Here is a 24,255-nt window from a genome sequence, read left to right as displayed (position 1 = left end):
TAGAAACAGATAAGGTCTTGGATGCATGCTGCAAGGCAGACACTGCCATGTCTTCCAGAAGGAAAATTTGGCTTTATTGGCTAAGCCTAATTTTGGCTCAGGAGAAGGATGAAAGCTACTAAATAATGAGCAGAAACTCAGCACTGCCTAGACAAATGCACATTTGGCCAGATCCCACCTATTCACAATCCATTTACATTTCTGTATTAATTTTTCAATTTTCAGATAAGATAGAGCATTTTATGCCATTCAAAAATATCAGAATTTTAATTTAAATTTTCAATGCCTGTAAAAGAATGTGAAATTGTGATTACAATTCTAGTAAACTGTGCAATACACTAAAAAGAGACATTCAGACTTTCCAAAGTAAACTGCTAGTTTTGACAACTTTGAAAGACAGAGAAAAGCAGAAGTTTCCACTTGATGGAAGTTTGTTGCCTTATTTGAAATAAAACAAAAATCCTAATTTTTTAAATGAAGTAAAATCTTTTCCTAAAGTTTGGCCTAGCCCCTCCGATAAACACATTTCTTTACCAGAGTTCAAACAAAAAGACATACGGGTCTTTTTATCCATCTTATTTCCCTCACTGGACTATAAATTCATGAAGGTAGGGACCAGTCTGTTCATGACAACATTCCTAGCACCTGACATAGTGGCTGACACCTAACAAACCCTCAATCCATTTTTTTTTTTTTTTTTTGAGACAGAGTGTCACTCTGTTGCCCAGGCTGGAGGGCCGTGGCATGATCTCGGCTCACTGCAGCCTTTGCCTCCTGGGTTCAAGCGATTTTCCTGCCATAGTTACCCGAGTAGCTCGGATTATAGGCGCCCACCACCACGCCCACCTAATTTTTGTATATTTAGTAGAGACGGGGTTTCACCATGTTGGCCAGGCTGGTCTCAAGCTCCTGGCCTCAAGTGGTCTGCCCACCTCAGCCTCCCAAAGAGCTGGGGTTACAGGCGTGAGCCACTGCACCTGGCCTTCACACTTCTTAATGCCTGACTTGACTCTCAGTAAACCTTGACCAACACAGGCATGTCACAGCCACCTGGCTATTTTTTAAAAAAATAATATATGAGAAGGAATCATTCCAAACAAACAAAAAGCCGCAATACTAAACTAGTTGGACAACTTCTTAGACTTACCATCTCTGAAGATTCATACAATCTTTGAAAGGTTTTTTCAATTTACAGGTGAGAAAACTGAGCCCTTGAGGAATTAAAGTGTTTCACTCAATGTCATACATTAGCATGTGTTGATAAGAAGTAAAACTTTCTACATTTTCATATTTAGTGTAGCTTAATACAAGATGGAATCAGAGAAAGTGACCACTGAACTTTCCTAAAATAATATCCACACATAGGACAAAAATACCATTGGATACAAAATCCCTGTGGCCAGGAGTTGTATGGAAGATGAACTGAGAAAAGTCATTTTTTGACTCAGGAAGTCTTTATGAAACATGTGACGATCACCACAAAATAATGCACCGAACTTGGGCATGGGGCACTTGTAGGTCACTACATTTCTATGCTGCAGAAGACAAAGTGCTTACAGCTGAGGTCAGCTCTGCAAATCAGCAGCATGTCCTGTGGTTTAGCATGAAACCTCAGAATGTCACAAGAGGAGTGAAGCCAGCTGTGAAGAAAGTCGGGGAGGGACCATCAAAGTCCAAGTCACCAGTGCGTCAATCTCTTCGCAAGATCCAGTAATGACCTAAGCAATAATATTTCCAAATTCCTAGTCACCTGCTTCATGTGTCCTATTTTTAGTCCAATAACTAGTCAAAACATCATTATTTGTCATGCAAACACCAGTGTACTTTTGACTGTAAAAGTAGGAATACCTAAATTCTACTTTTTTCTTTTTTGTTTTTTTTTGAGACGGGGTCTCACTCTTTCACCTAGACTGGAGTGCCATGGCGTGATCTCGGCTCACTACAATCTCCACCTCCCGGGCCTAAGAGATCCTCCCACCTCAGCCCCCCAGAGTAGCTGGGACTACAGGCACACACCACCATGCCTGGCTAACTTTTGTATTTTTTGTAGAGACAGGGTTTCATCTAGTTGCCCAGGCTGCTCTCGAATTCCTGGGCTGGAGCGATCCACTTGCCTCAGCCTCCCATGGTGCTGGGACTACAGGCATGAGTCACCGTGCCTGGGCCTAACTTCTACTTTTAATATGTATTTTTGATTCTGTGTTTTAAAATGCTATTACTCTCCCACTTCTTTCTACCTCCTATACCCAAAGAAAAACAGGAATTTTAACTGTGAAGTAAGAAAATGGAGGCCTCAGTAACTATTTGTTATGTTATTCAACTTCTTTCAACATGTATAAAAACTCTCACTTTAACATACAATATGTATTTCAGAAAAGAAGAGAACATCATTTACTTGGAAAATTTTCTTTCAGATGCTGTTTGGATCTGATGACATTAGCACAAGCCAGGAAGAGTGTTTCACATGGTAACCTAATTTCTTTTAGTATGTGAAGTTACCTCTATCATTGTAACTGAGATAAAGTTAATAGAAGGAAAGATAGTTTAAGGTTGAAGAACAAAGAATGAGAGAGCTTACAACTCTTAGCTAGGAATAGCCTAAAGACTGCCCAGCCATTTGATCTTATCTTCTGGCTTCCCACCTCTGAACAGTGAACTCTTTCTTCACTAGAAGCAGCTCATCCAGAGAAACAAATAAGAAGCTAAGGGAGGAGTGAGGGAGACAGAGTGGGAGAGGGAAAACGACAATACCAGTGCTGATTAGTTATTTTATAAAAGTCTAAATATTAGAAGAGCCTGGGAATCAGACTCTATCCTTCTTCTGATCCGTCACACATGTGCTGAAGAAGATCAAAATAATAGAGATATGGTTTAATTGCAGCAATGCAAAAAACCCCTAGGCCTGGACTTTTGGAGTAAGATGGGAAGAAAAAAAAAGGGTGAGGGCAGGGAGAGAAAAGAGTCAAAACCTACAATAACAACAACCAAACAAGGAGAGATAATCTAGGCAATAAACTTCAAATATTGGCAATCAAAAAAAAAAAAAAAGAAACAGTGAAATAGAGAGCAGAAGTAAGCAAAACACTAGTTTCTAACCAGCCCTTGAAACAGTACTGCAAAGTCTTCAAAATCCTGAGAATTTTCCTTTATACCCCCAAATCTGCAGAGGCAAGCTGAGGGGGTTTCCTTATCTTCTTCCTCTTCTCATGAGTGAGTGGTAAACATGGCTGCTAGGGAGAAATGAGCAAAATGGGAGACAGAACATCAGGATTGGCTCTTTAGAGTGAAGACTTCAGTGAATTAAATAATCAGAGCTCAAAGGGTATTATCTCTTCCAAATAAGAGAGTGAACTCTGATAGGTAACTTTGAAGAGAATCTCAGAATAGACCTGGTTATTCTAACACAGATAGAACAAGCTTTGGCTGAGCTTTGTCCCCAGCCAAATGGTCTCAGACAGGAAGCACCCACAGTGCATAAGAACAATGTCTGGAGAATGCCACCCCAGGATGAGAGAAAATGGCAAGGAAACATACTAAAAATGGCAGGAGAAAAGGTAGTACGTAGCATGCAAAATAAAAACCCAACACAGAAGGAAACAAGCTAAGGGACGAAGGAAACCCCTTATAACTTTCTCACTATAGGAAAATATCATAAGAACATGAATTAAAGAAAACAAAGAGTTCAAAACCTAGACCGTGAAACAACAGAATGAGCTACAGACCTAAAAAAACAAAGCCAGTAGCATCCATACAGAACTAACAAAGACATTAGGAAGAGCAAGGAATAAAATCAACATTGCCAAGAATAAAAATGCTGACTTCAAGGAAAAGGTCTGAGATAAGTTTATTGAACCCAGATTAAAAAAAGACAGAGACTGAAAGATCAATGCCACTCCACATGTAGAGAACTGTGTTCAATCTGGCCAGAGGCAACCAAAAGTCATACAGAGAATGACTGCGATGGCTGAAGTCTGTGAAATCATATGAACAGCGGACTAACCCAGAAAAATGTGGGGCAGAGAAGATTCAGGGAGAAAGGGACTTTCAAATAGGCGAAGGTCTGTCACATGGAAAAAAACAATTATGGAACTTCTATTTCTAGCAATATTACATACCTTGAGCAACCCTCCTAACTGAAATAACTAAAAAACTTGATAAAACATCAAAAAAAAAATTTTAAACCTATCATTAAGCTAACATAAAGAAACTTACTAAACCCCCAAACAAAGCAAAATCAAGAATCCTGCAAGATAAATGAGTGGCAAAACTAGCTTTCACCCTGAGGTGGTACCAACCCCTACAGACTTCAAACTCCTACACTGATAGATGAGCAAAGGATGGACCAGAAGATACGTTAGAGACTGCCCAAGGTAAGGCGTCCAACAGGAGATGGCTGGAAAAAACCACACTCTTCAGTGTACAAGAAATAAATCCCACTACTGGGATTTATTTAAGATTTAAGAGGAAAGAAAAGAAAAACTGTTTTTCTCAACCCTGATGTTCAAGTAAAGAAAAATAGGAAATCTTTCAAGAATGTATAACAAGGTATAATAATAATAAAATAAATAAAAAATAAAAATAAAAGAATGTGTAACAAGGAAGCCTTTATGTGAGTTTGTGGTCAGAATTCACACTACCTCTGTGGTACAAAATGACAAGCTAAGGATTTGACTTAATTTGGTTCCAGTGTGGTGGCAATCCCCAGCAACTCACAAAAGTATGACAGATCTTCTCTGGAAGAAGAGAACTTCCAGACTTAACTTCAATCTAGGCATCAAAGAATCCCTAGGTTCCCAGAAAAATGAGTGGCTCATAAAAAAATAAATAAATAAAATAAAATCACAAATATAAGGAAACAAGGAACCATGACTGAAGCCAGCAGAATCAGGTAAGGCTCATGGATATTGGAATTATCAGACACAGAATACAAGATATTTATGTGTAATATATTTAAGTAAACAAAAGTTAAGTCAAGGAAAGGGACTATAAAAAACAACCAAGCAGATTAAAAAAAAAAAAAAAAAAAAAAAAGATGGCCAAGTGTGGTGACGCCTGTAATCCCAGCACTTTGAGAAGCCAAGGCGGGCAGATCACTTGAGCTCAGGAGTTCAAGACCAGCCTGGGTAACATGGTGAAACCCCATCTCTACTAAAAATACAAAAATTAGCGAGGCATGGTGGTGCGTGCCTGTAGTCCCAGCTACTCGAGGGGGCTGAGGTGGGAGGGTCGCTCGAGCCCAGAGAGGTCAAGGCTACAGTGAGCTGAGATGGCACCACTACACTCTGGCCTGAGCAACAGAGTAAGACCCTGTCTCAAAAAATAATAATAATAAAATAAAAGGAGAACTACAAAACAGAATTCTTAAGAATGAAATTAGAGCAAATAAAATTTAAAAGCCCAATGGACTTCTACTTATCACCAGGCTCCAGCAATTTTCAATTTACAGCCAATCTTTCACCTACCCTCAACTGCCCCAACCATCGTTGCTATTGAGAATATCAGTTGTCCTAACAGTTATGCCTTTGTAGGTAATCTATTTTCTCTGGCTGCTCTCAAACACCAATTAGATGTGTGTTAGCCTTCTCATTCTATCCTTTGCATCTCTTAGCCTCTCTTTCATACTTTCTATTTCTTTGTCTCTCAGGACTGCATTCTGGTTAACTTTTTTTTTTAATCTGTCTTGTTCCATAAATGTGACTTTGGAACTATGTAATTATTTTACCTAGTTTTAAATGAACCAGGGCTCCTTGGACAAATGGCTGATTGTAGGCCTGGAGCAGGAAATGGACAAAGTGAACCTGAACCTGGAATACTTCATCAAAAAAAAAAAAAAAAAAGGAAAGAAAGAGAAAAAAGGCTTTCAAAGATTACTTGGGTCATGTAAATGGACCTAGGAGCCAATATGATGTTCCCACTGGCCAAAGATGGATGAGGTAATTTGTGCATCAATCTGAATAACAGCTACAATGGATGTAGCATTCCACAATTTATCCGTGTCCTGTGGATAGGCATTTGAATCACTTCCAGTTTTTAGCTATCATGAATAACATTGCTATGAATATTAATGTCCATATATCCTGATATATATATGTGCTAATTTTTCTAGAGTATGTCCTAGTAGCAGAATTTCTGGGTCATAAGATATATGTATCTTCAAATTTACCAGATAAGGCCAAACTGTTCTGTGGCTATTTACTCTGTGCCCTCTTACAAGTTCTTCAAGAGTCTAATGGCATAGGAGAATATACTGTTAAGTACATTATCATCTTCCCTCTGAAAGTCACCCTGTTCACCTCAGTACTCTAAGGGAAACTGCTGCTGCATTATGGGTGGTTCTGTTTTTAACAGTTTCAGTATTTTGTTTTGAAAATGAATGCCAGGCATATCACCTTTATTACTACTGAATATTTGAACATGATGATTTTCATGGTGCCAACATATTAGAAAAACAAAGTAAAACAAAAACAATGCTTCCTGGAAAAAAAAAAAAAAGAAACTAAACTATTAGGTGTTCTTGTCTTCGAATGGGCCCTTCAATAATTAAATCTGCAGTCTTTATAATGACTGCAAATATGATGAGTATCTGATAGGATTAGCACCTCTAGGACACCATTACAGCATATTGAATTAAATCTATCTATCCTGCATAACCTGAGATTTCGTTTTTTCTAAAGACAACAGATCTAAACAGAAGTTTACCTATCATAGTTTAGGAAAACTAACAACCATCTACTTGAAAGAACAGGTAAAACAAAGAATCCTCACGTGTTTCTTTAAATATAATGATGTCCTCCCCCTTTCTTTATGCCTAATAGCAACTAAATGAGGTTCAGTTTACAGCAAAATAATAAATTACACTTTGGCTCAGGTAAAACCAGAAGTACACTAAAAACACTGCTGGATGGTACAACAAAAGTATACACAGATAAACAGGGGAATGGTAGGTGTGCAGGTGGGGGATGAGGGAAGAAGCGGGTAGGGAGGGAAGGAGTGTAGAGAGCACATATGGCAACATATTTACATTTAGTGAATCTAAGGTGTTCTTTAAGCTATCCTAGCAACTGAATGTAGGTTCAAAGTTTTTCAAAATAAAAAGGTGAAGAGAAAAATATCTAGAAGAATATATACCAAAATGTTGACATTCTCTAGGTTACAAAATTACAAGTAACATTTAAAACTGCAGTTAATTAGGATCTTTCTACAATGATCAAATATTCCTTGTGTAGTAAAATGATCTTTCTACAATGATCAAATATTTCTTGTATAGTAAAATATTTTTAATATTTTTTATTTATTAAAATATAATTAATATTTATTAAAAACTCTTCTATTTTAACCTAAAAAATAAGGCTATTGGAGGCCCCTTGCATATACTTACACATCCACACGAATCTGGTCCCCCATTGAACAGGGAACAAGCTATCCTCACAATTTCTGCCTCTATCTTGCGTAGTCCTGGGAAGATATCTGGATGCAGGGGGTTACTCCATGCAAAATCTCCGTAAGCCTGCAAAGAAATGCAAGCAGATGTGAAAGCAAAACTATTACACTATATAGGACAAAGAATCATGCACTAAACAACAGTTTCTAAGTATTAGGCACAACAATAGAAACTGGAAAAAAGGTAAGATATATTCCTCAACCAAAAGAAGATCAAAACATAGCGGAGGAGACAGACATGTAAATAAATAATTTTACAATGTGATAAGGAAAGAAGTATAAATATGGTTAAAAGCGCAGACTATAACACCAAACCGACCCAGCAGGAAGTCTAAGCTTTGCCTATTACTTTCAGCTGTGTAGGTCACATAATCTAAGGTTGTTTCTTCATATGCAGAAGTTGTTATGGTAGCTATCTTCTAGCGTTCTAGCAATAATTAAATAACATAATGCATGTGAAGCACTTAGTAGAGTGTCTGGCACAAAGCAGCTGTTGTTATCGACTGCAATATCAAGTTTGTGTACAGAGTGCTAAGGGACCCTGAAGAGGGAACAACTAACATCCTGAGTGATCTAGAGGTGTCTGCTGAGTGGAACTTTGAGAGATGAGTAGGAATCATCATTTGGAACAAGAGGAATGACGAAAGGGAAGGAAAACAACATAAGAGCATGACACATTTAGTAAAGAGAAAAGGCAGGATTAGTGTTTATGTGGGAAATAAAGAAGTAGTTAAGAAAAAATAAGCGGGAGCTGGCTCATGAAGAAACTTGCATTCTCTGCTGCATAAGAACCTGAGTTTCATCCTGTAGATAATGGGAAGCTACTCAAAGAGTTTAAGCACAGAGGATCAGAGCATTACACCAACTTATGCAAAACCTGCCATGTTTATTTAGTAAGGGACAGTTTCATATTTATAATAATCAAACAAAAGACCTTAGAGATCATCAGCACAACCCCAATTATATACGATGAAGTGGAGTTTCAAAAATAAATATGAGGGCCAAGTGCAGTGGTTCACACCTGTAATCTCAACACTTTCAGAGGCCGAGGCAGGAGGATCGCTTGAGGCTGGAAGTTCAAGACCAGCCTGGGCAACAGAGTGAGACCCCATCTCTACCAAAAAATACAAAAATTAGCTGGGTGTAATGGTGCACATCTGTAGTCCCAACTACTCAGGAGGCTGAGGTGGGAGGATCACTTGAACCAAAGAGGTCAAGGCTGAAGTGAGCCATGATTACACCACTCTACTCCAGCCTGTGTGACAGAGTGAGACTTTGTCTCTAAAAATAATAAAATAAAAATAAATTTGATTAGAAATGGAAGAAGCTAAGAATGAGAATTATTCGAAGTATACATGAGACCACGGCTCATCTTGGGTCACATGATTTGAGAAAATTATGAAAGAGTTTCCCTATCTTATCTCTTCTTATCAAACAGAATCTGTCTCACCACAAAAATCTCATCTGACAGGACTACCTTCCCTAGTAATCTGCCTTCTAGACAGGACATCTGCAAAGACTGAAAACATAAATAACATTTTACTATTTTACAGACTGAAGATGTCTTTGATAATATTATACATATTCGCCTATGTTTGGGTGAAGAGAAACTTTTATGGTTTTATTGTACCAATAAGCTTTCCTTCAGTAATTTTTCTAATTACAAAAGTAAGGAGAAAAAAGGAGGTCATGTTAACTGGCACAGACCTCATAGGCTTCCCTCAAGAACTGGACGCTCACCTTCACAAGGAGCTCAGTGAGCTTCTCCTCCCCACTGTACACTGTTCCAGAGGCTCTCCCCTCTTGCCAGAAGACGTCTGCAGAGAAAGGTAAGGTCACTGGGTCAGTAAGCAAGAATCTCTGGGAAGACAGGTTCTAATAAAGAAGAAACAGGAAGAAACCCCTCTGGATACAAAAGAAAAAAATGTTGAGTGGAAACCCAACAGCATTCTTATAGCAAATCAAGAAAAAAGTTCAATAAAGAGCACAATAAAATAAAGATGAAAAATCATTATTATCAGCAATGTGAAAAAGATATTAATAGCATTTAGCTACAATAAAGGCAGTCTGATAATAATGTTGTCCTCATCCTTAACTGCCTTCTAACAGCAGGAACATTTGCCTTTGTCTATACTTATTTTTTGTTCTCTATATGGCTTTGGAGTGGCCTTTTTCTGCAATAGCTTCCTTCTTCTCTCCTTTCCTATCCAGTCCTAGGAATTTTGAGAACTGTTATGGGCAGAGTTGGCAGAAGAAAGCAAGACGAAAAGTGTGAAATTTCAGCACATTATCATCAGAGATGAAACCAGCAAACAAACCACAATGAGGTATAAACCATGAGCACCCCGGTCTCAGACGCCGGCTCCCTTAAGCCAAGCCTGGAAACCCACATAGAACTAGTTATCTGCTTCCAGCAGCACACGCTGTAGCATATTCAAGATCAGGAACATAGGCAACATTGGGATAAACCTCCTTTATCCCAGTGTGGAAAGAAAAGTAAAGTTCCTGAGTAGAATATAAGATCTGACTTTCCACTTTCCTCTCTCCCCGAGACATTCTTCATTTTACCCACAAATTTGTTGATGTGGGTGTCTCTGGTCCTTGTGCTACAATGCAGCTGTGCCCTGTTGAAAGTGGGTAGTGAGAAAGCTATTACAGAAACACACCAACTAAAAACTGCATGGAGCCATGGGCTCTCCAAAGCAAAGATCTTCAGTTCTTGAGAACAGAAAACTAAGTGGTAAATATACAGACAAACTCATTCTTACAGCAATCTGCCAAGCTCTGGCTTGCTGCCCATTTGACTTTCACTCTTTCCTTAGAGGACACTGCTCTGTACTATACACAGCTTCAGACCAGTGGTCACCAGCCTTTCAAAAATAAGATAACGGTTTCATTTCCTGTTCTTTTACTGATGCTAGAGAATACAGCAATGGACAGTGACTTAAACATTAAAGAGAAGGCAATACGATGGTGGCAACCAGCTCTCGTAATCATGGAAATCTTTAACACCAGGTTTTAGAGTGCTAACCCCTGCTTTATTCATCTACATCCTAGACTATATCAAATTTTGTACTATTCAATGTCAAGACCTCAGCACATGTCACTTAGAAATTGTAAGGGTATTTATCAAGGCCGGGCACAGTGGCTCACACCTGTAATCCTAACACTTTGGGAGGCCAAGGCGGGCAGATCACCTGAGTTCAGGAGTTCAAGACCAGCCTGGGCAACATGGTGAAACCTTATCTCTACTAAAAACACTAAAAATTAGCTGGGTATGGTGCCCGCCTGTAATCCCAGCTACTTGGGAGGCTGAGGCACAAGAATTGCTTAAGCCTGGGAGGTGGAGGTTGCAGTGAGCTGAGATCACACCACTGCATTCCAGCCTGGGCAACACAGTGAGGCTCTGTCTCAAAAAATTAAAAATACGGGTATTTGTCAAAATGCAACATGGCTCCTGGATTGGCTCCTAGAATAGAAAAAAGAACATTAGCTTAAAACAAAACATAGAAAAACAAAAAAAACCCTGATGAACTAGAAATAGAATTTGTAGTATAGTTAATAGCACTGTACCAATGTTAATTTTTTAGTTTTGATAAATGTACCATGGTTATAGAGGATGTTAACATCAGGAGAAGCTGCGTATAGGGAAATCCCTATCATCTTTGCTACTTTTCTGTAAATATATTATATCAAACTAAAAAGCTTATTTTTAAAAAGTACTTGTAATATGATCTTAATCAGTAACAAACATAAATCTGTTTGAGTTAATAATAGCAATAATGGTTAACATTTACTGAACACTTACTATATGCCAGGCACTATAAAACATTTATACATGTATGATCTCATTTAATCCCCATAATCATCTTTTCAGGTAAGTACCGTACTACTATTACTATCCCCATTGTAGAGATACAGGAACTGTGACATACAGAAGTTAAGTAACTCGCCAAAGGCATACTTTAAGTGGCAAACCAAGGTATGAATCCAGGCTGGTTCCAGGGTTACGCTCTTAAGCACCAAGCTATTTGGTGTATTTATCCATCCCATATGTGCTCATGCATATATGTGTATACACATAGACAAACACTATTAGCATTCTCAGAAACAGATAGATATACATATATAGATAGATGTAAACTATATAGACAGCTCTACCTATAGCTACATGCATAAAGATAGATACCATCTGTTTATCTTTGATGGTGGAATTATAGTGACTTATTTTCTTTTGTGCCTTTATGCAGATTTCACATTTTTACATGAACATGTATTTCATTTGTATTACATATCTTATATTCTCTCTTCTCCAACACAAATATATTTGTTTTATTCATGCTTACAAAAGGAAATAAAGCCAAGTTCCACTGTCTCTGAGATTTGCTTGCTTTATGGATGAAGGATGAATCTAAACATAATTTTAAAAATAGGAAATTCAACCTGTGAAACAGAGAGTAGGCCCTCCTAAACATGTATTAACCAATGATGAGTTATTCTTAACCTATGTGAACATTAAACAATGACAAAACCCATCTCTTTAAGGAAGTAGAGAGCATGTATATGCCAAGCATCATACCCATAGAGCTGTACTCCTTAAGTTTCTCCAAAACAGCAGATGAGCTCAGACCCTGGGAGGGTAAAGCTTTCACATACTCTTTGTCCACTTTCAGGAATGACATGTTCTTGCTAATATCATCCTTGGTCTTGTTCAACTTGTCTTGAATCTCCAAAGGTAAGAAAGACAAAGTTATCCAGATGCAAGAGTACAGTAGAGACAGCAGAATTATTATGACAGTCAAGCAACTGCTCAATGCTAGGCACTGCACAAGTAACTAGACTAACATTTTTCCTAAAGATATATGGTGATAATTCTGACTGATCAGCTACTTTCTCGCACGTACAACAGCCTCTTAAAAATTTGAAAAGCGAAGCTTCTCTCTAAAGGTCAAGATGCACTCAGCCGGGCGTGGTGGCTTACACCTATTATCACAGTTCTTCAGGAAGCCAAGGTGGGCGGATCATTAGAGGTCAGGAGTTTGAGACCAGCCTGGCCAACATGGTGAAACCCCATCTCTACTAAAAATACAAAAATTAGCCAGGCATGGTAGCAGACATCTGTAATCCCAGCTTCTTGAGAGGCTGAGGCATGACAATCACTTGAACCCAGGAGGTAGAGGTTGCAGTGAGCCACGATCGCACCACTGTACTCCATCCAGCCTGGGCAACACAGCAAGACTCTGTCTTAAAAAAAAAAAAAAAGTTGCACCCAATTTCCCCATAACCCTTTTCTCTGCCACGTTGACATCGCTGCTGCTTCACTTGGTTGGCATTGCTAAAGTCAGCAGCACATCCTTGAGGTCAATATTTGGACTTTGATCCTGCCTTGGCAGCAGCTACAGTGTGCATGTAAAATCATCAAAGGTAGAACTAGGAACAATAGCCAGAAAACCGGCCATGCTGCAGTAAAAGTGATTCTGGTCCTTGTGCAAGTGATGAGCTCCTTCAACAGACATGCACGCAGCACACTAGGAATTTGGAGGCCCCATTCAACACTAGCACAAGGCATTCTAAGAACTGCCAGGAAGACTCTAATGTATCTCCTTAAGCTGCTGTCGACAGCTTGCACTGTCTGACCCCAAAATGTTAAAAGGAACTAAGGTCCTTTCTGCTAAGCAGTTTATCAACTATGGTTCTCTTCTTTTCCATCCTCAAAGCCACAGCTTCTGAGCTGTTTTCTTTTATTCACTTACATATTCACATTCATATTCACTGCATATTCACAAATATGCAGGCCAGGGATACATAGTGAACAAAACAAACTTAGGCAATGGAGCACACAGGAAAAAAAAACCTCCTGTCCTCATGAAATTTATTTTCAGCAGGAGAGACAGAAAATAAGTCAGGTAACAAAAAGTGCTGAGGGAAAAAAAATAGCAGAGTAAGGAGGCAGAAGGGCAGGGGCTGCTACTTATAGCAAAAGACTCTTGGGTAGTAGGTTTGGGGAGAAAAGCTACATGTCACGATTTGTTCATGTCACAGTGCTATTGTTTCAGCAATATATTTGTTAAAGAACGCCAGAACTCACTCCACACTAAGATTTTCTCATCTCTAGCCAAGGATAATTAGAATACAAGAAATCTTCTTAGATATGGCCCTCAATGAAACCACAGGGAAAGCCACTCCTTTCGAGCACATCTGCAATAGTCTAAGAGGCCCACACTGGCAGGGAGCAGAGGCTACACTCCTGGGCAATGCCTGGGCATGCTATGGATGTGAAGACATTTTTTAAGTTGTAAACTAAAACATTAATTCACAAAAATCGTAACTCATGCAACAGAACAGGCTATGAAAGCTGAGCTTCCATGCATAGAGTATGCTATTGCCATAAAACAGACAAAAAGTGACAGAGAGGTATATTAGAAAGCACAAGTACTTCCTTACCCCCAATTCTTGCTTCAAAGCCTGTATTACGTTACCCAATTTTAATTTCTTCAAAGCATTTATTTCAAAATAAAATTCCATAAATTTGTTTACTTCTTTATTTTCTGTCTTTCCTATTAAAATGTAAGTTCCATGAGAGGAAGGATTTGGTCTTGTTCACCACCATATCCCCAGCACCCAGAAAAGTACTTGACACTGAGCAGGTGGCTGAATAAGCATGTGTTAAGTGAATAAATGACAGAGGTATACATACATGCACACACGCACACACACACACATACAAACATGTAACTTTTTGTATCTAAGCCTCAGAATCTGCTTCTGAAAAATGGAAAGTGATTAGATAGTCCTTAGCAAGCTAAGGATCTTCCAATTCTGTTACTTTATAAGTTTAAGAGTGGGTTCTGGAACCCTAGCATTTATTTGTCTCAAAGTCTGAAAACTGAACGAGAAGAAAAAAAAAAAATTCAGGAGATAAGGGGAAATCCTAATGTCCTTTGTGCTACAGTCCATCTTCTACAATACCTTCCCTGTCCCCACCCCTTATACTCCGTAAGGACTAGATTTACTTTTAGGGATTAAATAATTTGGAGAGCAAACAGAAGCCTATGTGCTCACATTTCCCTTCACCACCTGTTATTGCTTCCACTCTCCTACAGGAAATGAACCTGAAGATACCTATCTCTGGGAGAGTTAGCACAGCGGTCTGAATGGATTTCAGCCAAAGGTTAAAGATAACTGGCAAACTTTAGGTCAGGGGTTGGCAAACGAACCCTGGTATAGCCAGGAAAGGGAACTGAAAGCCAAAAGTAAAAGAAAACTTGAAGGCAGGTAAAGTTGGGAAAGACCAAAGGGGCGTCAGGGGAGGGCACTGGAGGAGATGAAGATTCCAAGGACTCATATGCCTTCCTTAGAGCTTGCCAAGTGGCCTGCCCTGTTTATGTTCATCTGTGATAACCTGTGGGAGGCGCACAGAGGTGACTACCTTATCCTCGGCATGGATGAGGGCCAAGAGGACATAACAAAGGGGGCATACTACAATACAGATAATTGCAAAGAGCAAGAGACAGCGCTGTGCAACTTGGGATCAGCAAACTACAGCCAGGAACCAACTAAGGCCTACCTGAATTCGTAAAGAAAGTTTCACTGGAATACATCCAGGCTCATTCCTCAACCTCTTGCTGCTGTCCCTCTGCAAGGGCAGAGGTGAGGAGTTGCAAGACATTATATGGCCTAGAGAGCCCAAAATGTTTCATATCTAGCCCTTTACAGAAAACATTTGCCGACCCCTGACCTAAACCATGTAAGCACCCAAATCCTAGATAAACACCTGAAGTCAGCCAGCTGAATATTGTTCCAAAGCACCTAACAATACAGTCAGGTTTTCTCATTTCAAATTCTTAACTTCCTTAACAGGCTTCTCATCTCTCCTTTGGCCAGTTAGGTTGGAGAAAGGGTTAAGTCAGGGTTCTCAACCTTGGCCATTTTGACATTTCCAGCCGGATAATTTTGTTTGGCGGGTGGTGGGGGCTGTCCTGTACACTGTAGGATGTTTAGTGTTTAGCAGCATTTCTGGCCACCATCCATTACATGCCAAGAGCACCACTCCATCCAAGCTGTGACCACCAAAAATGTCTCCAAATGCTGCCAAGTGTCCCCTGGAGGTAAGGGACAAAATCACCCCTCCACTTTGAGAATATTAGGTTTAGTAAATAGAAAGAAAGAAGTATGATTATCAAGAGGGGAAAAAATGACATATACAGATTCTACTTACCTTACGACCAATAATGGGCATCTTCCTGGTGAGCTTAAAACATTTCTTTTTAAACCTTGACCATAAACCTAAAAGAAACAAATGGTTCTCTTATTCAAAGAAATTTCCATGGATATGACCTGGCATATAGCAACCATTCAACGTGTCTTCCACAACCTCACTTGCCTTCCAATTGCAAAGAGTTTCTTTCCTTTAAAAAATAAAAAAAAAAACTTTCAAATTTAAATTTTACTATAACCATGTAAATATAGTACTTATAACCATGTAAATAAGTACTATATTTACATGGTTCAAAATTTTAAAAATACAAACACATAACACACACAGTAAAGCAGTGAAGCTTCCCTCTCTCAAACCTATCCCCCCGACCCTCATGCTATCCCCCAGTTTCTTTATGCATACACGTCCAACAGTAAAGCTGTATTCTTATTTGCCTCCCTTTTTTTGCACAAAAAGTAGCACACTCTAGCACTGTAGTAGATCTTGTTTTTCCACTTAGGAGTATTATCTTAAAGATCAGTGCATCCTCATTCATTTTTATAGCTGCAGAGTATTCCATTTTATGGATGTGCCAAAATTTATTTAACCGGCCCCTTAATGATGGATATATAGGTTGCTTCTAATATTTGCTATTACAAATCATGCTGAAATAACCTTGTAATACACACCATACTGCACACCTACAGGATAAACTCCCAGAAGCAGAACTACTAGGTCAAATGATATATATGTTCCAGAATTCTTGACCTTCCTAAGGTTTCTAGATGTTCAACATTTCTCTTCCTTCCCCCAAGACTAATGGCCAGCCTGTTTTTAGTTTTGTTTTTCTTGGATCTATGTCCAGCCTCTCATCCAACACAGATTCTAACATTTTCTGGACCTACAAATGCCCTCAAAATTGTGGATGCTGGCCAGGCACAGTGGCTCACACCTCTAATCCCAGCACTGTGGGAAGCCAAGGTGGGAGGACTGCTTGAGCACAGGAGGGTGAGACCAGCCTGGGCAACACAGTGAGACCCTGTCTCAACAAAAAGGAAAAAAAGTTTGAAAAATCGCAGATGCCAGAGCCCAATGTGTCAGGCAGTACATAGAACAAATAGGGAATACTAATCCTGTCGATTATAATAATCATAAATACATGGCATCTAAATAGACTAATAGACCTTCTGATGCATTCACAATCAATGTATCTCGACTGACTCTGACAACAGCATTCTGAGGCTGGCACAGAAGGCATTATATACTATCCACAAGTGACATAAAAGGCAATGCAAGATCAAAGCATCAAAACTTGCTCAAGGCCACAGATAAAATCAGTGATGGAGCAAAGATTTAACTGAAGTCTTTGTATTTTCAGTCCAGGATTCCCAGGACTCTATACTGCTTCAAATGCACCATAGGAATTTTCTGTTTGAGTCTATAAGAATCTAAGCCTGGCTTTTATCCAAGGTGTGAACTGAATATGAACTTCTACTGCATTCCTAGGAGATCTGGGAATTCCCACTTTCCTGGCCAGAAGGAGCTCCCTCTTCACTCAACAACCACGGGATGTGTCTGCACCCCCTTTTTGTATCTATCACATCATGCCTTGCATCTCTGCTAGCTGTTTTTGCTTCAGCTGCATCCCTCTCTTTCTAACTCTCCCTAGAGTCCACATTCTGTAAACCCCTGGGACAAAACCAGGTAACTAAGACACAGACTGAATAAGAAGACAAAGAGACTGAAACCACTTGTTTGTGGTTACTTTTTGTTTAAATTTTGGAGTATTGCCTTCTAGCCCTATGTTCTACACACTGTAATACATACCTGAGATTCTGTATAATGTAAAATAACTGTATCCTCCTCACTGATAGCACTTTCTACATTATTAACAATTCTTTCTAAACATATTTTTTAATGTTATAATAGTTCATCAAATGACTGTAATCTAATATTGGGTATTTTAGCTTCTTGTTATTCAACTATTTCTAACTGTTAAAGCTGTACACATTCAGAAATGCTTCCTTATTTGATGAAGTAATTAATGAGGTAAAAAGAAGTCTAAAAATCAGCAAACTGGACCAGCTGTCCAGAAGTATAGTAATGTGACTAGGTGGAGGATAAAAGAATACACTAATTTTGTGGAAGTTGTGAGAAAAAAATGGTACAGGGTAAAAAGAACAGAATACAGCATCAGAGATGAAGAAACTAAAAATTAAAAGATTTCATGGCCATGACCTAAAAAGATTATCTCAAAAGTCCCCAGAGGTACAGAATGAAAAGTAATTAGAATTTTTTAGTGGGATTGAGAGTAAGGGGAAGAAGGAAGACTGGGAGATGGTCAAAAGGATAGAAAATTCCAGTTAGATGGAAGCAATAAGTTCGAGAGATCATGGTAACATAGTAAATAAAAATGTGTTGCGTACGTCAAGATTGCTAAGAAAGTAGATTTTAAGTGTTCTCGCCATTAAAAAAGGTACGTGAGGCCAGGTGTGGTGGTTCACGCCTGTAATCCCAGCACTTTGGGAGGCCAAGGCAGGCGGATCAGGAGGTCAGGAGTTCAAGACCAGCCTGACCAACATGGTGAAACCCTGTCTCTATTAAAAATACAAAAATTAGCTGGGCATGGTGGCACACGCCTGTAATCCCAGCTACTTGGGAGGCTGAAGCAGGTGAATTGCTTGAACCCAGGAGGCGGACGTTGCAGTGAGCTGAGATTGTGCCACTGCACTCCAGCCCGGGCGACAGAGCGAGACTCTGTCTCAAAAAAAAAAAAAAAAAAAAAAAAAAAGAATTTAAAAAGTTTAACAAAATAGAAAATGCCAGTGTAAGAACAATGCATGGTTCTTAACAGTTTACAAATTCCACTCATGCAAAAGATGCCATTCAGTCCTCATATTACCCATGACTAGGTAAAGCAGCTATTATGATGTCCACTTTATTGCAAGGAAATGGGCTAAGAGAGCTTAAGGGTGTCGCCCAAAGTGACACAACAAGAAACTGAGAGTTTATCATTTCCTCCATGACATAAAGCTGATTTCTGTTGGTGAATTATGGACAACCCACAGTTAAAATCAACGTTAAAGTAAAAGTAATAAACTGTGTGCTGATAATCACAGATGCAGAATTAAGGAAGAGGCTGGTAACCCCTGCCCAGCTCATGCCGCTGCCCACTTCTCCTCTACCCCAGGCTCCATCCTTTGTTCCAGAAATACTCTCTTCCCTCAAGAAGGATTCAGTGTTGGAAGATCAGCAAAATTCATCACTCGTCCAGACTTCAGACTCCTTTAGTGCAGTATAACTAAAAATAACTTGATTGTTCAGCAACACATGGCAAGTGAGCAAGTGCTAAAAAAAATGAATATTCTATCAAAATTATCCCTGATCTCTGGAGGGAAGACATTCTTATCTGTGTCTAAAATTCAAGTTGGAAGTTACCAAAGTGTGCTGTGTGTATATGTGCTAATTGTATAAAATTGTCAACATTTGACGATTTTTTTTTTACAAAATTACATTTTGCATGGTTCAAACTGGATTCAGATATAGAAACAGAGAAATACAATAGTGGTATCCTTCAGTAGTAAGATTTTAATTTTGTTCTTATTATATATCCATATTGTCCAACTTTTCCATAGTGAATATGCACTGCTTTTGTTTTATATCTTTAGAAACAAAACAACTCAGCTGGGCATGTTGGCTCAGGCCTGTAATCTCAGCACTTTGGGAGGCTGAGGCGGGCGGATCACCTGAGGTCAGGAGTTCAAAACCAGCCTGGCCAACATGGCTAAACCCCATCTCTACTAAAAATACAAAAATTAGGCAGGCGTAGTAGTGGGAGCCTATAATCCCAGCTACTCATGAGGCTGAGGCAGGGAGAATTGCTTGAACCCAGAAGGCAGAGGTTGCAGTGAGCCAAGATCATGCCACTGCACTCCAGCCTGGGTGATAGAGTGAGACTCCGTCTCAAAAACAAAAAACAAAAAAACAAACAAAAAAAAACCTCAAATGGCTTGGAGTTCAGCCCACAAGGATTTAGATGGCATATCTCATCAGTATACTACGACTAACAATTTTCTCATGGAAAATTGGCCTCTCAGAGGCCAGCATATTCCTTTTTGACCACTAAAAGCAGATAAGTATCAGAACCTAAGATGGCTGTGTCTCTACTATTAGCTAAGAAAAATGTATGGCACAGTGAGCTGCATAACTGAAAACAGAAGTAAATACCTAACCACAAAAAAAAGAAAAATATGGGAGGTAGTACATGTTAATTAGCTCAATTTAGCCATTTCACAATGTATACATATTTCAAAACAATATGTTGTACATGATAAATACAAACAATGTTTATTTGCCAATTAATTTTAAAATTTGTTTTAAAAAGAAGTAAATACCTAAAGTTAATATTAATCATAGCAAGTAAAATATAAATCTCAGATTTCTAAGCTTGGCCTTATTTCATAAATGTACCACCTTTGAATGGTAGTATATTTGTAAAACAAGGAGGTACAATAAATGGTGGTTTCCAGGGGATGGGGGAGAGAGTAATGGGCAGTTATTATTTGATGTTTATGAAAATGGAGTTCCAGTGGGGTGATAAAAAAGTTCTGGTAGTAGTGATGCCTGTACAATAATGTGAATGTACTTACTGCCACAGGACTAACTGTACACTTAAAAATGGTTAAAGTGGCAAATTATATGTTGTATATATTTTATAATAGAAAGATGGATAAACAGAGACTGATTTTTTTTAATGAAAAGTTAAAAAATAAAAAGAAAGTACATTTCTTGCTACCCCTCAGAATCCTCTGAGATGGGCCCCTTACTCACTGAATTGAATACTTCCTAGGAAAGGAATAAGCAGGAGCAGAAGGACACGAGCTACATCCATATCCAAACCATTGAGCAGATGCAGCGGAAGGGCTGGCCAGTCTAATTTCTTAAGAGTTTATCAGAAAATCTTGCAAGGACTAGGAGCAGCAACTGAGGACAAGGTTTTTAAAGCTGGAGTGAGCTACAGATTTACACAGGAGAGTCACGTTACATTTCCACTTTAATTTAAAAACTCTAAGCAGTTGGAACTTGCTTCTTGGTTGTCATGTTTTGCAATGTTTACTGCGCCATAAATGGCTAAGAAGCTATTTGCAGGGTAAAGAGATAAAAATGGAATCTGGCTTCTAAATTGACTTTCCTTGAACAAGAGAAGAAAGGCAGAAAAACCACAGATAAAGAGCCCTTTTAAACAGGTGTTATCAGGGAAGCAAAGTGGTGGGGAAATTTCAAGCAAATGAGAAACAGCTAATGATTATCTTAATGTTACTGTTTTCTTATCCCAAGGAAGTTAACTCCCATACCCTACTAAGAGTGGGGAAAGGGTGCAGGGGAGTGTTATAGAACATCCAGCACCAAATCTACTACTTGTGTTTAGGTGCTAACAACACTTACCAAGCGCAGACTGCAGAGGAAAATAACTCATAAGAAGGTAACACGCAACCAGGTTTCTAGGCGGGAAAAAGGTGGGTGGGCAGGAGAGGGGCTTAATCCTAAGCAAAGGTGGAAGATTCAGAAGCAGATCACTGAGACTGCTCATCTTCTGCACCCTGAGAAGTGGCCTCTTCTTCCCCATGTTGATCTGGCACTGAGTCACTTCTAGGAAGCTCAAAGTATACGATCCCCTGATACCAGAAGTTCAACTCCAAGAGGAGAGAGATCCTGTACTACTTGTGCAGATACCCCCACAGCCTGATGCAGTGCCTGGCACATAACAAGCGCTCAAATGGTCACCATATAAGTGCTGTTCCAATTTCACCTAATCTTTACTGAAAAGGATAGCACAAAATGAAAGCAATACATTCCTGCTCTGGGAACTCCAGGTGACATAATTATGTTCTAGGGAAGAAACTGGTACCAAAGGTTTACGCCATACTGAGATTTCTGTGGATCCTTACAGTGACTAATTCTGAGGTGTTTTTACATAAACTACAAATCCAAAAAAAAATCAATGTAAGGAGTATTAGTTATACAAGAGTCTTGTTAACTTGACCAATCAGAAGACAAAGTACTGCTTTACATTTAAACAGATTTTAAAAATAAGAACCAAACCAGGGCTGGGTGCAGTGGCTCACACCTGTAATCCCAGCACTTTGGGAGGCCGAGATGGGTGGATCACGAGGTCAAGAGATCAAGACCATCCTGGCCAACGTGGTGAAACCCCATCTCCACTAAAAATACAAAAATTAGCTGGGTGTGGTGGTGCGTGCCTGTAGTCCCAGCTACTCGGGAGGCCGAGGCAGGAGAATCACTTGAACCTGGGAGGCAGAGGTTGCAGTAAGCCAAGATCAGGCCACTGCACTCCCACCTAGCAACAGATTGAGACTCCATCTCAAAAACAAACAAACAAACAAAAAACAACCAAAAGGCAATAAATTAGTCCTATCAGCAATTAGTTTGAGGCTAGTGACATACCACTATACCTTTACAGAGGAGACAGCATACTTACTCTCTGGCTGGAAGACAAACTCATATCCCCAGACTATCAGCAGGGTCCACACGACACTCCATGCAATTAGCTGCCAGGGCTCATACTTGGTGCAATGCCCATTTACATAATTCTTGGCTTTTGTGGAGTATACTTCCAAAATCTCTAAGTAGGGCTCAAAGGCCTTCTAGAAATACAAGTGAAAAATAGAAACATTACATTTAGGGTGAGAAAAGAAGTCCGTTCTTAGTTTGTACTTCAACTCTCATTTTTCAAGGGCAAGGTCATTCCCAATCTTGCCCTTCAGCAATAATCTTATGATCATCTACAGCCCTCAAGGCTTCTGTACCAGTCACTCCAGCAGCACTCCACTGCACTTAACAGCTAGTGGACTTTGAGACTATTTTCAATCTTGTGCCTATTTTATACAGTAAGAGGGTTAAGCTAGATCGTCACTTCAGCCCTAAAGTTTCTATATGACTGCCAGAATCACTGTCCCACTCTCTTAACTCACACTAATACCCCCAATATGAATGTCATTTCTCTTCCCTATTTGAATCTTTCCTATTCTCTACCCCAGTAGTCAGCAAACTGGTTCTGTAATGAGCCTGATACTAAATTATTTTATATTTTAAGTGTTGCGAAGCAAACATTCTCCTTTACAACTATTCATCTTTGCTGCTGGAGTACAAATACAGTTACAGTTAGTGCGTAAACAAAGGAACATGGCTGTGTTCCAACACAATGTAATTATGGACACCAAAATTTGAATTTCATATAATTTTCATGTTCATAAAATATTCTTTAACAATTTTTAAAATGTAAAAATCATTCTTAGCACAAGGATCATATAAAAGCAGGCAAGAGCCAGATTTGGCTCGTAGGCCACAATTTACCAATGCCTGCTCTAAGGCCTTACTTGACTATAATCTCTCAGTCAGCAACCATATCTTATCATCATGTGTATTCCTCACAACACCTGGTACGAGCAAGAAAAAAATCTGTCCTCTGTAAACTTACCAGAGTATCTCATTCACGAGAATTCCTCTCTCCCTTTAAATTCTCCTCCAGTACTCATTTGTGATAAGTCCTATACAGAGCTTATCACAACCTGCCTTGCAGTCTACTCATCTGTTTCTTATCTCCCTGACTATATGGTTAGGTCCTTGAAGACAGACCAGTTCTATTCATATCTACAATCCCCTACAATGCCCTGTACAAACTAAGGTCATTTTATAGTTTACTATTCATTCACTTAATCAACATTGATTAAGCATCTCCACGGTTGAAGGCAGTAAGCTGGGGAAGTGTTCAGGTACATATCATAGTTCCAACTCTATACTGAGTTTATGATCTAATATGCAAGAGGTAGATGTGTGTCCATAAACACACACAGGCACATACATATATAAACAAATCACGAAAACTTCTCAGGGGAATAGCCAAAAAAAGCATATGAGTGCCAAGATGAAGCACTGAGGAAGGACTAAGTCTGAAGGGATAAAGATAATGACGGAGGGTAAAATTTAAGCCAGTTAAAAGGATGAAAGAAAATTCTATAGGTAGAAAAGTTAAAAGGAAAAAAGTCACACCAGAAAGAGAGGATAGTAGCTGCAAATGCATAAAAAGAGTCTGCATATGGCAAAAGTTCTATGTGGCAAAGTGTATGCTACATGATGGCAGGGACCATTTCTGTCTCATCCAATGCTAAATCCCCAACACGTGGCAGAGTGCCCGGCACACAATTTATACTGAATACAAACATGGACAGTGGCTGACAGTGCCCAAGTAACAGTGCCCAAGTAAGTGAGTGAACACTTAAATCAGAGATGTGAGGCTGGGAGAAGTATGCTAGGTCCATGATATGGTTTGGATGCCTATACTCCGAATCTCATGTTGAATTGTGACTCCCAACATTGCAGATGAGGTCTGGTGGGAGGTGACTGGATCACGGGGGCGCATCTTTCATGAATGGTTTAGTACCATCCCCTTGGTGATAAATGAGTTCTTGCTCAGTTAGTTCACCTGAGATCTGGTTGTTTAAAAGCCTAGGACCTCCCCCCTCTCTCTTTCTTGCTCTCACTCTTGCCATGTGACATGCCTGCCCAAGTTTCGCCTTCCGCCATGATTGTAAGCTTCC

The 24,255-nt window shown here is 39.3% G+C and overlaps 1 protein-coding gene across 2 annotated transcripts in view; it reads right to left on the bottom strand.

The window, feature by feature from the left end:
• Positions 1-24,255, bottom strand: part of SGPL1 (sphingosine-1-phosphate lyase 1) — a 61,699-nt gene that overhangs the window by 12,938 nt on the left and 24,506 nt on the right. For both annotated transcript variants that reach the window (XM_030798070.1, XM_003271205.4), the window contains 5 exons: positions 22,137-22,302; positions 15,659-15,726; positions 12,020-12,167; positions 9,181-9,257; positions 7,379-7,507 (listed from right to left, as the gene is read on the bottom strand). In XM_030798070.1, coding sequence (XP_030653930.1) covers positions 7,379-7,507; positions 9,181-9,257; positions 12,020-12,167; positions 15,659-15,726; positions 22,137-22,302 — 588 coding nt within the window. The remainder of the gene's footprint in view (positions 1-7,378; positions 7,508-9,180; positions 9,258-12,019; positions 12,168-15,658; positions 15,727-22,136; positions 22,303-24,255) is intronic.

The sequence above is a fragment of the Nomascus leucogenys genome, chromosome 18 (genome assembly GCF_006542625.1).
Source record: "Nomascus leucogenys isolate Asia chromosome 18, Asia_NLE_v1, whole genome shotgun sequence".
Lineage (NCBI taxonomy): Eukaryota > Metazoa > Chordata > Mammalia > Primates > Hylobatidae > Nomascus > Nomascus leucogenys.
The sequence above is the reverse complement of the archived record's forward strand: the minus strand, read 5'-3'. Positions and strand labels throughout refer to the sequence as shown.